Source organism: Silurus meridionalis, chromosome 28, assembly GCF_014805685.1.
Source record: "Silurus meridionalis isolate SWU-2019-XX chromosome 28, ASM1480568v1, whole genome shotgun sequence".
Taxonomy (NCBI): Eukaryota; Metazoa; Chordata; class Actinopteri; order Siluriformes; family Siluridae; genus Silurus; species Silurus meridionalis.
Genome location: NC_060911.1, coordinates 13,539,627 through 13,554,586, shown reverse-complemented (window position 1 = coordinate 13,554,586; position 14,960 = coordinate 13,539,627). Strand labels below are relative to the sequence as shown.

General features: G+C 38.4%; 1 protein-coding gene across 26 annotated transcripts in view; it reads right to left on the bottom strand.

Moving 5' to 3' along the window:
* Window positions 1–14,960, bottom strand: part of LOC124381709 (neurexin-1a-like) — a 316,092-nt gene that overhangs the window by 167,358 nt on the left and 133,774 nt on the right. For all 26 annotated transcript variants that reach the window (XM_046843553.1, XM_046843558.1, XM_046843570.1 and 23 more), the window contains 3 exons: window positions 5,694–5,816; window positions 3,910–4,291; window positions 1,648–1,838 (listed from right to left, as the gene is read on the bottom strand). In XM_046843553.1, coding sequence (XP_046699509.1) covers window positions 1,648–1,838; window positions 3,910–4,291; window positions 5,694–5,816 — 696 coding nt within the window. The remainder of the gene's footprint in view (window positions 1–1,647; window positions 1,839–3,909; window positions 4,292–5,693; window positions 5,817–14,960) is intronic.

Genomic DNA, 14,960 nt, shown 5'->3' with positions numbered 1-14,960 from the left:
GAGAAAGATTGCACACTGACTTTGCCCATGCAATAGTGGCCTCTAGTGGCCATAGCACTGAACTGCAGCTGTATACAAAATAACATTAATTAGAAAACGAGTCAAATGAAAACCTCTTTATTTTTATTTTATTTTTATTATTATTATTATTTTTACTATTTATTGCTCCCTGCACTGCACCAAATCTCCTTGAGCACGTTTTGCTTAGAGCCTTAGTCTATCAGGCCAAAAAAATACTTTTATATATTCCCTTTTCCCATCCTGGGTCTTGGAAGGTGAATGACAAAACAAAAAAACTAATTTAGTACTAAAGAAAACAACACACAGCACACTGAGGGTGCTCTTAATGAGTGCATTAGCATGAGGCCTAGCATGAGAATGTATCTTAAATAGAGACTATAAAGCATTTCCGTTTTTCTTAACCATAAAATCTATAGTCAGCCCAAATGCTTGTGTTTGATTGGCTGGAAGTTCAGGTTTGCATCCAGTATTGAACACAGGAAATCAGGAAACACACATGTAACCATGGTTCAAGCCCTGGTAAGTAAGACTTTGGGTTACTGATCAGAAGGTCAGGGGTTCAAAGCCCTGGTATCGCCAAGATGCCACTCTTGGGCTCTTGAGCAAGACCCTTAACGCTTTGTGTTCGAGGGGTGTTGTATGATGGCTGACCCCTGCTTCCTAACATCGCTGGGGTATTCGAAGGCAGAATTTCACATTGTACACATTTCCTAATGACCTCCCTGAGCTCCATGGAGGTTTGACTCGATAAATGGCTTGAGGAACTGGAAAAGAAAAACAGCACCAGTTGTTAACATCAACAGATCCATTATTTAAAGGAATGCGAAACAGTTATACACCATTTTTCCCGTTTTTATTCGATACCATTTGAATAAATAAAGCTCACGGCACTACTTTATAAATGGGTGTGATTTGAAGCAGCAGAATCCTCTATCTAATCTAATCCAATGAGCCGGATTTGAAAAAAGACAGACTTTGGCAGTAATGACGGGTCGTTCATGAACAATTCATTCATTTTAATAAGTCATTTTAATGTGACTCATAAGAACGAATCATCTCAAAAAGTGACTCGTTCATTTTAATTTTTTTTTACTACGCGCACACGAGTGAAGCATCGCAAAATCTCGGACAGGAAACAGAACTGAGTCATTTACATCTCGACTCTTCTAGTCTGAGTCGTTCGTTCTTTTGATTCACGTGACTCCCATAGATGATATGCAGTTATATATACATGTATATAGTTATTGGAACTATAGTGAAAGTTGGTGTATGTAGATGTGTTGGGGATCTAATATAGTAAATCAAATGTAATTTCTGTGCAAATGAACCAAATGACTCAAAACAAAGGAATTTTTTTCGATGAACAAGATTCAAAGAACCGAGTCACTAAAATGATTCCATTACTATTTTGTACATCGATGATATGTTCATTCGTCAATGCTGGGAAGTGACCACGGTTTGAGATGTTAGTTCAAGGCTAGATAGATAATGCACTTCACACCGGGTGGTTATTCACCTCCACCTCCACCTCGTACATCCATGCTCACGTAGAACAACAACCCGAAAAGTCCACAGAGGAAATCAATAAACCCTAATTCAATGCAGATGTTTGTGCAGATGTCGTACCCTTCAGGTCAAGGTTTTTGGCTCCGACGGTGGTCTGTGTGGTGACCTTAGTGTCGATCTTGACCATGTGCAGGTTGTTGGTGTCTCTGGAGATCATGACGTTGTGCCAGTGGTTATCGTTCAGAGGCTTGTTGGAGTTCCCTTTAATGAGGTGAGCACCGTTACCCAGGTCTGCTACGTAGTGCAGGTAGCTGGAAGGAGGGATGGAGGGGAAGAATATTATTCATAATTCAAACGTTTACATTAAGTCACAGGTTTGGTGTCAATCCTGAGAAATTTCCTCACTTCCGGTTTTCTTTTTATGTCGGATGAAGTCTCTCGATTAAAGGAAATAAAACTAAAACAAACAAACGAAGAATGAAAAAAATACTATAATCTTAACCGAGTGGGGAAAGTGGAAGGAGAAAATGGATTGGAAAGAAGAAATGAGAAATGAATGAAGGAGAGAAAGAAATAAAAAGGATCACAAGAAAGAATGAATGGAGAGATGAAAGGAAGAAATTAAGAATGAAAAAATAAAGGAATAAAGAAAGAATGTGTGATAGATAGATAGATAGATAGATAGATAGATAGATAGATAGATAGATAGATAGATAGATAGATAGATAGATAGATAGATAGATAGATAGGCAAATTTAGAAGAATGTAATGAAGAGAGATGATGCAATGAAGGCAAAAAATGGAAATAGTAGCTGGAAGGATGTACGGAGCGAGAGAATGAATAAAGAATGAATAAAAAAACTGAATTAAAATAAATGAAAAGGAAATAGTAAAATAAAATGAGTATTCAAAATTGATGAAAAGAAAAAGAGAAAGAGAGAAAAGAAAGAAAGAAAGAAAGAAAGAAAGAAAGAAAGAAAGAAAGAAAGAAAGAAAGAAAGAAAGGTAAAATAGAACCAATAGAAAGAAAGAAAATCTTGAAATTGTGTGGCTTCTACCATTTGTAACAAAAACAAATTATAAGTAAATAATACACTCTACAAAACAAAACAAAACAAAACAAAAAAAACCGAATTAGAGTAACTAGTTAACTAAAATATGTAGAAAAGAAAAAGGAAGAAAATAAGAAAGGGGAAAATAGGTGGTCTATACTGCCATCTAGTGGACCTGAAGAAAGCAGAAGAAAGAAATGCAGACTAGAATGAAAAGAAAATAGAAAGAAAGGTAAAAAAAAGAGAATTAGGAAAAATAAAGTAAATAAATAAATAAATAAATAAATAAATACATAAGAGACTGGAGGCAAAATTAGAACAGCGGCATAAATAGAGAAAAGAATGAAGAAAAGAAAAAGAAAAAGAATTACAGCAAGAAGAGAGAAAAATAATAAGTGAGAAAAGAAAAAGTTAAATAGACATAAAAGAAAAAGGAAAATCTTGAATTTGTGTGGCTTCTACCATTTTGTAAAAAAAAAAAAAAAAAAAGCAATTGAAAAAAGAAAAAAGATGGAAAGAATGAATAAACGCAATGAATTAAAAAAATTGAATGAGGAATGAAGGAAGACAATAAGAGGGGGAAGAGGTGGTCTAGACTGCCATCTGGTGGCAGAAGAAAGAAACGTGAATGAGTGAAAATTTATTATTACAGGAAAAAAGGTAGGAAAAAAAATAAAATAAACAAAAACAATTAGGATTAAATAAATAAGAGAATAAATAAACAAATAAATAAAAAGAAAATGTGCTGTGTATTTTATAATAGAACTATGGGGGAAAGGGAAAGGAATATGAATAATGAAGGAAAAGAAAAAAACGATATACAAGAAATCTACACGATATGGACAAAAGTTTGTGGATGCCTGAGCTTATGATTTGGTATGTGCTTCTTTTTGAACACCCTATTCCACATTTCATCTCCATTTGCTGTTAGAACCTCCACTCTTCTAGGAAGATATTCCACTAGATTTTGTGGAGATTAATTCAACCACAAGGGTGTTAATAAAGTCAGGTACTGATGTAGGTGAGGAGGTCTGGGGTGCAGTCAGCAGGAGATCTTCCACTCCAACCCAATGCTTTGTGCACTCTTTCATGCTGGAACAGGTTCGGGGTCTCAGAAGAATCATCCAAAGACATTTATATACAGTTGTGTGTTTGGGGAGAACCACAGATGGCTGGAAAAGTCAGGTTTTCGAATACTTTTGGTCTATATAGTGTTTGGTTCATTTTGATATCAGATATGAAGGTTGCGGCTTCCTCTACTGGAGAAAAAAAAGAAAGAAAGAGGAGAAGGACAGAGAGAATGAAGGGAAGGAGGCGATCATCTCCTCACCCTTTGACGAGCTCGACGACGATGAAGTCGTTTCCGTCCCCACTGTTGTACAGGACGAGTCCGTCCGAAGACGTGGTTTTAAACTGGAAGAACAGGTGCATGGAGTAGTAGGCCTGCAGAGTGCTGAGGGACACGTAGCTGGAACGTGACTTGAAGGTCACGGGGTCGGCGATGATGTTCTTGTAGCCGATCATGGCGTTCAGCTCGCAGTAGTCGATGTCGCCGTTCTTGCACAGGTCGATGTAGGCCATGCCGTTGAACACCAGGCTCTGGAGGTGCCCGATGAAGTTGGAGGGCACGGTGGAGAGGTGGCGCTTCTCTGTGATGATCCCTGTCTCGATGTTGTGAAACTCCAGCTGGGTGTGGTCACCTGGGACCTCGCCTTCACACAGCAACACACAGGAACACACAGGAACACACAGGAACAGAGCTCGGAGACATGTCTGAGTAATACATCACCATTCCCAACAGCAGAAATAATGCATTTAAATACAGCAAGGAAGGAAGGAAGGAAAACAGACATTGGGTAATAGAAGGAAGAAGGGAAGGAAGGAAGGAAGGAAGGAAGGAAGGAAGGAAGGAAGGAAGGAAGGAGAAAAAACAGACATTGGGTAATAAAAGGAAGAAAAGAGGGAAGAAAGGAAAACAGACATTGGGTAATAAAAGAAAGGAAGGAAGGAAGGAAGGGAGGAAGGAAGGAAACATACATTGGGTAATAAAAGGAAGGAAGGAAGGAAGGAAAACAGACATTGGGTAATAAAAGGAAGAAAAAGGAAGAAAGGAAAACAGACATTGGGTAATAAAAGAAAGGAAGAAAGGAATGAATGAAGGAAGGAAGGAAGAAAGGAAAACAGACATTGGGTAATAAAAGAAAGGAAGAAAGGAATGAATGAAGGAAGGAAGGAAGGAAGGAAGGAAGGAAGGAAGGAAGGAAGGAAGGAAAACAGACATTGGGTAATAAAAAAAAGAAAGAAAGGAAAACAGACACTGGGTGAAGGAAGGAAGGAATGAGATGAGGGGAAAAAATTAGTGAAGTGAAGTGGAATAAATGGAGAGGAATGAACAGAGCAGAGATAAAGGGGTATGTGTTGGAGAAAGAGACTAAAAATCGAACCGAACAGAAAAATATACAATAAAAGAGTCAGAAATCTGAAGTTTAAAACTAAACTAAACTCGTGTGCAGTTTTGAAGCCCGGCAGCGTCACGAACGTCCCTCAGTGCTGTGGATTATTAAAGCTGTATATAAAGAGCGAGAAAATAAAGTGGTAATGAATCTGATCAGATCTGAAAGGAAAGATGTTTTTAATCAACAGGACTCGTTAAACCCACTTCTAATGTACTCGTTTCATTCAGCAAGGAAGGAAAAAATCTAAACGTTTTAGAAAAATTTGGTGAAGATTGAGATGAAAATAAAGGTGAGGATGGGGATGCAGATGAAGGTTGAATGTGAAGGTATATGTAAAGGTGGGCATGAAGATGAGGATGAAGTTGAATGTGAAGGTGGAGATGAAGGTGGACATGAAGATGAGGATGAAGTTGAATGTGAAGGTGGAGATGAAGGTGGACATGAAGATGAGGATGAAGTTGAATGTGAAGGTGGAGATGAAGGTGGACATGAAGATGAGGATGAAGCTGAATGTGAAGGTGGAGATGAAGGTGAAGGAATAGGTGAAGGTGGAGATGAAAATGAAGGTGAAGATGAGGATGAAGTTGAATGTGAAAGTGGAGGTGAAGGTGGAGATAAAGGTGAAGTTAAAGGTGAAAGGGAAGATGAAGGTGTTTACCTTCAGCAGGCTGTAAGTCATCCACAGCCAGCTGCATGCTCCTCCCCCTCCTCATGACTCGGACCGTGTGCCACTCGTTATCGTTCAGGTTCTGGCCGGTGAAGAGCGTCTCAGGCCCTTTACCTGCAGAACCGTCCACACTTGCATTAGCAAACAACACAGAGGTCAGAGATCAAACTGAAGCCATACAACAAGCCTGAGTCTGACTCGCTGAAGAAAAACATCACTGTGTGTGTGTGTGTGTGTGTGTGTGTGTGTGTGTGTGTGTGTGTGTTAGAGAGAGCGAGTGTGTGAAGACAGAAATACAGATGTCTTATTATGAACTGCAAATAAACAGTTAAAACTGTAAAATTGACAAATAATAAAAAACAAAATTCATGAATAAACAAGAGCACAGAAAAAGACTAAAGAGAGAGAGAGAGAGAGAGAGAGAGAGAGAGAGAGAGAGAGAGAGAGAGAGAGAGAGAAAGAGAACTGGATAGTAAGAAAGTAATCGGAGGCGAAAAATACAGCAGAAAAAGAAAACAAGCAAAATGATACAGAAATCTAACAGTCAGAAATGAAGAGATGAAAGAAAGAAAGAAAGAAAGAAAGAAAGAAAGAAAGAAAGAAAGAAAGAAAGAAAGAAATTGTAGCACAGGCAAATAATAATAGTTCAATAAATATTAAAGTAAACGATAATTAAATAAATTATTAATATATGTAAATAAAAACAGTAATACTACTAATAGTAATATAAGAAGAAGAAGAAGAAGAAGAAGAAGAAAAGAAGAAGAAGAATTCAATAAATATAATTAAAAACAATATATAAACAAATAAAATTAAATTAAATATAATAATAATAATAATAATAATAATAATAATAATAATAATAATAATAATAATAATAATGTTAAAATAATAAATGATAAAAAGGTAGATAGATAGATAGATAGATAGATAGATAGATAGATAGATAGATAGATAGATAGATAGATAGATAAGAGCCAAAATGAAGAAGAATTAATATAATAAAAAAAAGACAGAAAATAGCATTCTGGTTAATGTAAACATAATACCAAAAATATATACTATATATATATATATATATATATATATATATATATATATATATATATATATATATATATATTTTTTTTTACTTTTCCTCATCCTTATCTTAAAAATCTGTTTCTCTCTTTATATGGTTAATAAATGCAACAGAGCGGTGTAATATCAGCACCAGCCGCTGGATGGCAGTAGAATGTAAGTAGTTAGGAGGTATTCCTTAGTGTGGTGTGTGGATTTGGATGTGAGTGCAGCGTTAGATAAAACCTCAGCATTGTTTATTCATCACACATCGTCGCCGAGCACCAAATTCTGCGCCTTGCAGACGAACTACGAACGAAGTGTCAACACAACGATATTTGTCTCCGGATCGAAAGTGTTAGCTTCATTTGCGTGTGTGTGTGTGTGTGTGTGTGTGTGTGTGTGCGTGTGAGGCATTAGGACACAAGCCTGACATGTGAGCTCGAGGAATGCAAATGTCTTATTCACAAACACACACTTACAGAGGCAAAAAAAAAAAGGAAACGGGAAAAGAGATTTCAGTAGAACCTTCAGGTTCTTTCTTCGACTTTATTTTTCTCAGAAGCTACACGTACAGATAATCTGGGTTGCAGCAGATCCCTGAAGCATTGCGGTATAATCACGCTTATGATCTGGCATTCAGAGGTATTCAAAGAACACCTTGCTGTACTGATACATCTCTGAGAGAAAGAGAAAAAGAGAACTAGATAGATAGATAGATAGATAGATAGATAGATAGATAGATAGATAGATAGATAGATAGATAGATAGATAGATAGATAGATAGATAGATAGACAGACAGACAGACAGACAGACAGACAGACAGACAGATAGATGTAAGAACACTGATGTCAGCTTCCCACTTTGAAACAGCTTTCCATTAGCGAGGAGACAGACTCGCCGGCGATGATGGGACTAGACGGCACGTTCTGCCAAGTTTACAACCTCCGTCTCCCCTGACATGGGGAAAAGAGAGCAGCACACGGCCCTGACACAGAAAGCCATTTACAGTTCCCCTGTGCTGTGATGAAGAGCATACAAAATGGAATTTTTTTGTTGCTAAAGACAAGCAACAGCGAGAAATCCGAGCAGGGATGATGGCGCCCCCGGAAATGGGCGATGTACCTATTCCCTTGAGACCGATGTTCAGACAAATGGCTAGGAAGGTTCTACAAAAGCATCTGTGATGTTAATGTCACTGTGGACTATCCAATGTCACTTGTCCGGTTAAAGCATTCAGGTGTAAGAAAAAGTCTAGTCCACCCATAAAGTTCTCTTGCTGATGGTGCCACAGCTTGCTGGGGTTTTTCCCATCTATGGTACTTGTTATATTCTGATTTAAATAGTCGGTACCATCCCTCGCTCTGCACATGATCCAAGTTTTTCTGCACTCCTTAGCCAGGCAGCACTACGGACGGAGTTGGCATGGGAAGTCCTTCCTTTCAACTCCACCTGGGGAAATGCCCTGCTAATGGAGAATCAACTGAACCAAGTGGGAGGCATGTGCACAAGTCCCGATCTTGGTGACCCTCAGTGTGCCCAGTTAAGGACATTGCTTCCACCCCCTTGTTTTGCTCTCATTGTTGCCTTTCCCATTGGCTTTGCCACCATCCTCACTCCACCCTTGGTTTTTGGAGTTCCTAAGTGTGAGGCTTTATGAGCCGTGAACTGAACAGAGCAAGAGTGACTGCATGGTGGGCAGGGTATATATCATGGTCACCTTGGACACTTCCCAGTGTGGTAAATTTTTTCTGATTGGTTTAGCATTTGGATTCTGATTAAAAGGCTGTGGATTTGAATTCAAGCACCACCAAGCTTGCACAATTGAACAAATTATATAACTGTAAGTCACTCTCGATAAAGGCACTTGCCAAAGGTAAATACTCCTCCAGACTACTAGACCACACCCATTGTCACAGCCAACTTGACCTGTTCTTGTTCATTCCTTGTCCTAGACTTTTTTGTTGTTCCTTACTTAAGTGGGCACTTGATTCTGGCCTGCTTGCCCCTTGGGCCCCCATGTGACACCTACTCCACCTTTTGCTGGGTGTTTACTGGGTTAATTTTGGAATGTATTCAATTAAACAGTGCTAACTCGCAGCACACACCCACTTAGCTTAGTACGCAAAGCCTTGATGTCGCAGCCTGAGCTTCTAAAGTGCATACGTACATAGTCACAAGGTTATTGCAGGTAGACCCACTCATATAGAACTTGTTCACTATATTTGATCCTTTTGGCAAAGCAGGTCCAGGCACATGTAATAAATACACCATCAGGCATCGTGGCTTCATGGGAGTAGAAGCATTGTGCAAGTCTTCGCAGTCAGACCTGCATGGTAGGGGGAGCTAGGCTGCTCTTGCCAATAGGGTGATCTTCTTCATCAACATAACTTTTCATATCTGGACCGAACTAGCCAGGTGGTGTCTCTACATGCACGCATCATATATTTTTTGTTCCAATCTCAACCTTCCTAAGACCGCCATCCATGGATCCATGAACACCATCTGTGGTGTTCATGTGTGGACTCAGAATTAGTCCATTGACACCAAAACTTAGAAGCTATCTCTCGATTCCCATAAATGAAATTTTGTTTTCTTCATCACTAAAGATGTCATGGCAGATATTCTTTAAAAATAATCACCTAGTCATTTCAATAAAGGTCACAAACTTGATTACAAAAATTAGAATTGAACTTCGGTTTCTTGAGGAATCTGGTAACTTCTGGTAAGATCTAGAGGTTCCGTTGAAAAAGTCAACACCCTGAAATTATGAACATTTTCATTTGACTCCCTCACAGTTTATCCCTTTTGTTTACCAAACTTTTTAATATGTTTTATTCATAATTATTCTCAAAATAATATTCTAAAATGTTCCATACAAACTTGCAAACATACAAAACATTCTAACAACTTAATATAGCTATTATTATTATTATTATTATTATTATTATTATTATTATTATTATTATTATTATTAATTATTATTTGTTTATTTTTCTTATCAGTTTACAAGCGTATTTTCTTTTATATTTCTATTTTTTATTATTTTACTAATTGTCATAATGTCTAGTTCTTATGTTATTGTGCATTTTTTACAGTAATAATAATAATAATAATAATGATAATAATAATAATAATAATAATAATAATAATAATAATAATAATAATAATAATTTTGCTGAATTTCAATACCTAGGTTTTTTTTTTTTTTCCCTTTTTTTAAAAATAACATCCTCAAATAATTCTATAATAATGATTTGTGTTTAAAAATATATATATATACTTGGGGTTGGAAGGTATACAGGCAATATAAGTAAGTAAGTAGGTACATAATTAAGTAAGAAATAAGATTTCTACATTACTGTATAATTACCACATGATCTCTGCACAATGCACTTTTATATTCGCACCCCATGTGCTTTGCATAAACCTTTAGAGCGGGGCTCTACTAACTACCTTATACCTGCACTTTCTATAAGATATATATCTATATATTGTCATTAACAGCTCGAGAACAGCTATGTTGGTATTGAGCATTCCCTCCGCTTTATTAACCCGAATCTCAGCATCGATGGCTGTTAACGTAAAGCCGGCAATCTACAATTATCTCTCTTCAATGAAAAAAAGGAAGTATGGAGCTCAGAGGCAGACACAAGGTCAGCCAAATCTCTTATAAATATGCACTTTAAGGCCCCCTCAAAGTCCCTGCAGCCTCCTGGAGTACACAAAACATGCATCAACATGACACTCGTAATCCCATCGGAGGTGTCAAGGCCTCAGTGGACATACTCCAGTCAACATGTTAATGGCTATTTACCTCCTTTTTTCCCCCCTTCCATCTTTCCAGCAGCTTTCATAGCGCCGGTGCACTGTATATGCAAATCCCACGTTGAGCTCGATGAGAGAGTGTATTGTATTTCTGGAGCTGATTTCACCATGTAAGCAATATATAGTGCGAAAGGAGAGGTGAAAGAGATCCAGACAAATGATTATGATGGAGACGTAAAGCAGATGGCTTGGATAACTGGGATCTTTAGCTGGGTTTGGTGGCAACAATTTAGAAAAATGGAAAGTTTATAAAAATATAGCGTACATCAATAGTTTTTTTCTGCATTTCCAGTTCAAATCATTTGTCTTGTTAATTGTCTGAGGATTGAACATTTAGGAATTTTGTCAAATTCACAAAAGGAATTAAATGAAAAAAATGCTGTAGGGATGAAAGAACGAAGCTGAATTATTTTCAGATCAAGCCGTCATGGCTTTTTTTGTTCACAAGGTGACACGCCGATAAACTCTGGATTCCTTTCTACACATCCATTTTCGAATCCCAGCATCACCAAGGTGCCGCTGTGAGGCCTTTAAACGAGGGTCTTACCCTCAACCGCTCCGTTGTAAGCCGCTCTGGATAAGGGCGACTGCCAAGTGGCGTAAATGCAAACTAAAAACTAGCGCAAGTAAAGTTTACCCAAACAACACAAAAGAATTAATGAGGTTGGAATGAAAATGAAAACCAGAAATAAAATTAAGTCGGCATATTTGTGAATGTTTATCTACATATGGTTTATCATTGCATTCTTAAAACATCATGGTATAATTTATTCGCTTAAACTATTTTTAACGTTTAGCTATTGATGGATATTAGTCTAAATCCTGATATTTAATATGAGCAACAGCCGAAATTTCAAAATTATAAGAGATAAAAAGAAATGCCAATACATATATTGTTCTTCCAATTCTTCTCATGGTGCTTATTACATCCCATTCCAGATTTAGTCTCCATTTGCTGTTATAATGACCGTCTAAGATGTTCCACTAGATTTTGTGGAGTTTCATTCAGCCATGAAGGCATTAGGAAAGTGAGGTACTGATGTAGGTGGGGTGAGGAGGCCTGGGGTGGATTCATCTTTCACATCCATCCCAAAGGGTTTCAATAGGGTTGGAGCTCTATAGCAGGAGATCTTTCACTCTAAGATCTCACGTTTGGGTCTCGTTCAATTGAATGGAAAACTTCATGCTACAGCATCCAAATACAGCTGTGTGTCTCCAATTTTGTGCTAACAGTTTATAATTTTGTTTCTAACGTGCACATCCTACAGCTTTCTAAACCGAAATTAAGATGTTAGAATAGTTTTTTCTGAGGTCTGCAATCCCTGGATGTCATTTGGATGGACTAATTGGTGTAATACAAACAGCTTTCATGCCAGTAATTGCTATTTGTAGCTAAGATAACTCTGGTTGCATAGGGTTCTGTGTGTTTCATTAAAATGCATTTTGTTACTTGAATAACAAACAGCATGGTCCATCATTACTCTGGAATATCTCAAGGCTTCATGGAACTTGGTCTATTCAGCACCTGTTTGGCTATTAAACGTTTTCTGCCACATCCGCAATCGTTTGCAAGCTATGACCTCTGACGCGGATTTCAAAGCGTGCCATGATGAAATATTTAATACACTGTACGACAACTTCAGAATTGCAGAGCGGTATTTCCGGAGTAAAGCCTGATGACCGATTTGGATTCAGGAAAAGAAACAAAAGTTGAAATCTCGAAGCAGAGCAAACGAGGTGGCTTTAATCAGAAAAAAAAACACAACACAACCTTAATCTAAAGATGAAGCCTGCTCTGGCCTGAAGGTAAGAGATAGCTATGAAGTCTGACTGCTACTCCATCAAAAAGCAAAAAAAAAAAAATTAAAGCCTTATAACAGAGAGATGAATTAGCTGTCAACATTTCATACATTTTCTTCTACCACTACTGATATATACAGTGAGGAAAATAAGTATTTGAACACCCTGCTATTTTACAAGTTCTCCCACTTAGAAATCATGGAGGGGTCTGAAATTGTAATCGTAGGTGCATGTCCACTGTGAGAGACATAATCTAAAAAAAAAAATCCAGAAATCACAATATATGATTTTTAAACTATTTATTTGTATGATACAGCTGCAAATAAGTATTTGAACACCTGTCTATCAGTTAGAATTCTGACCCTCAAAGACCTGTTAGTCTGCCTTTAAAATGTCCACCTCCACTACATTTATTATCCTAAATTAGATGCACCTGTTTGAGGTCGTTAGCTGCATAAAGACACCTGTCCACCCCATACAATCAGTAAGAATCCAACTACTAACATGGCCAAGACCAAAGAGCTGTCCAAAGACACTAGAGACAAAATTGTACACCTCCACAAGGCTGGAAAGGGCTACAGGGAAATTTCCAAGCAGCTTGGTGAAAAAAGGTCCACTGTTGGAGCAATCATTAGAAAATGGAAGAAGCTAAACATGACTGTCAATCTCCCTCGGACTGGGGCTCCATGCAAGATCTCACCTCGTGGGGTCTCAATGATCCTAAGGAAATCAGCCCAGAAATACACGGGAGGAGCTGGTCGATGACCTAAAAAGAGCTGGGACCACCGTTTCCAAGGTTACTGTTGGTAATACACTGAGACGTCATGGTTTGAAATCATGCATGGCACGGAAGGTTCCCCTGCTTAAACCAGCACAAGACACACACACGTCTTAAGTTTGCCAATGACCATTTGGATGATCCAGAGGAGTCATGGGAGAAAGTCATGTGGTCAGATGAGACCAAAATAGAACTTTTGGTTCATAATTCCACTAAACGTGTTTGGAGGAAGAAGAATGATGAGTACCATCCCAAGAACACCATCCCTACTGTGAAGCATGGGGGTGGTAGCATCATGCTTTCGGGGTGTTTTTCTGCACATGGGATAGGGCGACTGCACTGTATTAAGAAGAGGATGACCGAGGCCATGTATTGCGAGATTTTGGGGAACAACCTCCTTCCCTCGGTTAGAGCACTGAAGATGGGTCGAGGCTGGGTCTTCCAACATGACAATGACCCGAAGCACACAGCCAGGATAACCAAGGAGTGGCTCTGTAAGAAGCATGTCAAGGTTCTGGCGTGGCCTAGCCAGTCTCCAGACCTAAACCCAATAGAAAATCTTTGGAGGGAGCTCAAACTCCGTGTTTCTCAGCGACAGGTCAGAAACCTGACTGATCTAGAGAAGATCTGTGTGGAGGAGTGGGCCAAAATCCCTCCTGCAGTGTGTGCAAACCTGGTGTAAAACTACAGGAAACATTTGACCGCTGTAATTGCAAACAAAGGCTACTGTACCAAATATTAACATTGACTTTCTCAGGTGTTCAAATACTTATTTGCAGCTGTATCATACAAATAAAAAAATCATACATTGTGATTTCTGGATTTTTGTTTTTTAGATTATGTCTCTCACAGTGGACATGCACCTACGACAATTTCAGACCCCTCCATGATTTTTAAGTGGGAGAACTTGCAAAAAAGCAGGATGTTCAAATACTTATTTTCCTCACTGTATGTATAATAAGTTTGACAAATGTTTGTGGACACCTGATTCTAATTCATATTTATAAACACCTTCTAAACATGCTATTCCACATTTGCTGTTATACTAAGATCCACTATTCTGGGAAGATCCCAGAAGTTCTCCTTGATTTTTTGGACATTTGTGAAGGTGAGAAGGCATTCGGTGGTGCAGTCAGATTTCACATTCTTCCCAAAGCTGCTAAGTAGGGATGAGCTCTATCACAGGAGATCTTCCAGTCCAACCCATGTAACGAAGCTGGCTTTGTGCACAGGGGCATTGCCATGCTTAAATAGGTTTGGGTCTTTTGGTTAAATTGGAAGGAATATTTCATGCTACCACACTATTGTGTGCCTATAATATAATTTATAGAAGATATCAGCTGCCTAAAATCATACCAAAAATGAAGCATGGTGGTGGCAGTATCATGCTGTGGGGATGTTTTTCTGCAGCAGGAACTTTGCAACTGGTCAGGAATGAGGGACAGCTGAATGGAGAAGATGTCCTTAATAAAAACCTGTTCCACAGCACTCAGGACCTCAGTCTGGATGGAAGGTTCATCCACCTACATGACAATGACCCTAAGCACACAGGCGAGACAACACAGGAGTGGCTTACGGGAGAAATCCCTGTGAAGTAATTCAGAAGAATATTCTGAGTGGCACAGATTATGGACTTTTTCAATATTGTTTATTTTTGGAGAGACCTGATTGTTGCTGTCCACTAATGCTCCCTATCCAATCTGACCCAGCTTGAGTGGATTTGCCATTAAGAATAGTCCCCCCCCAATCTAGGTGTGCAATAGTTTTTGCATTATACAACCAAAAAGACTAG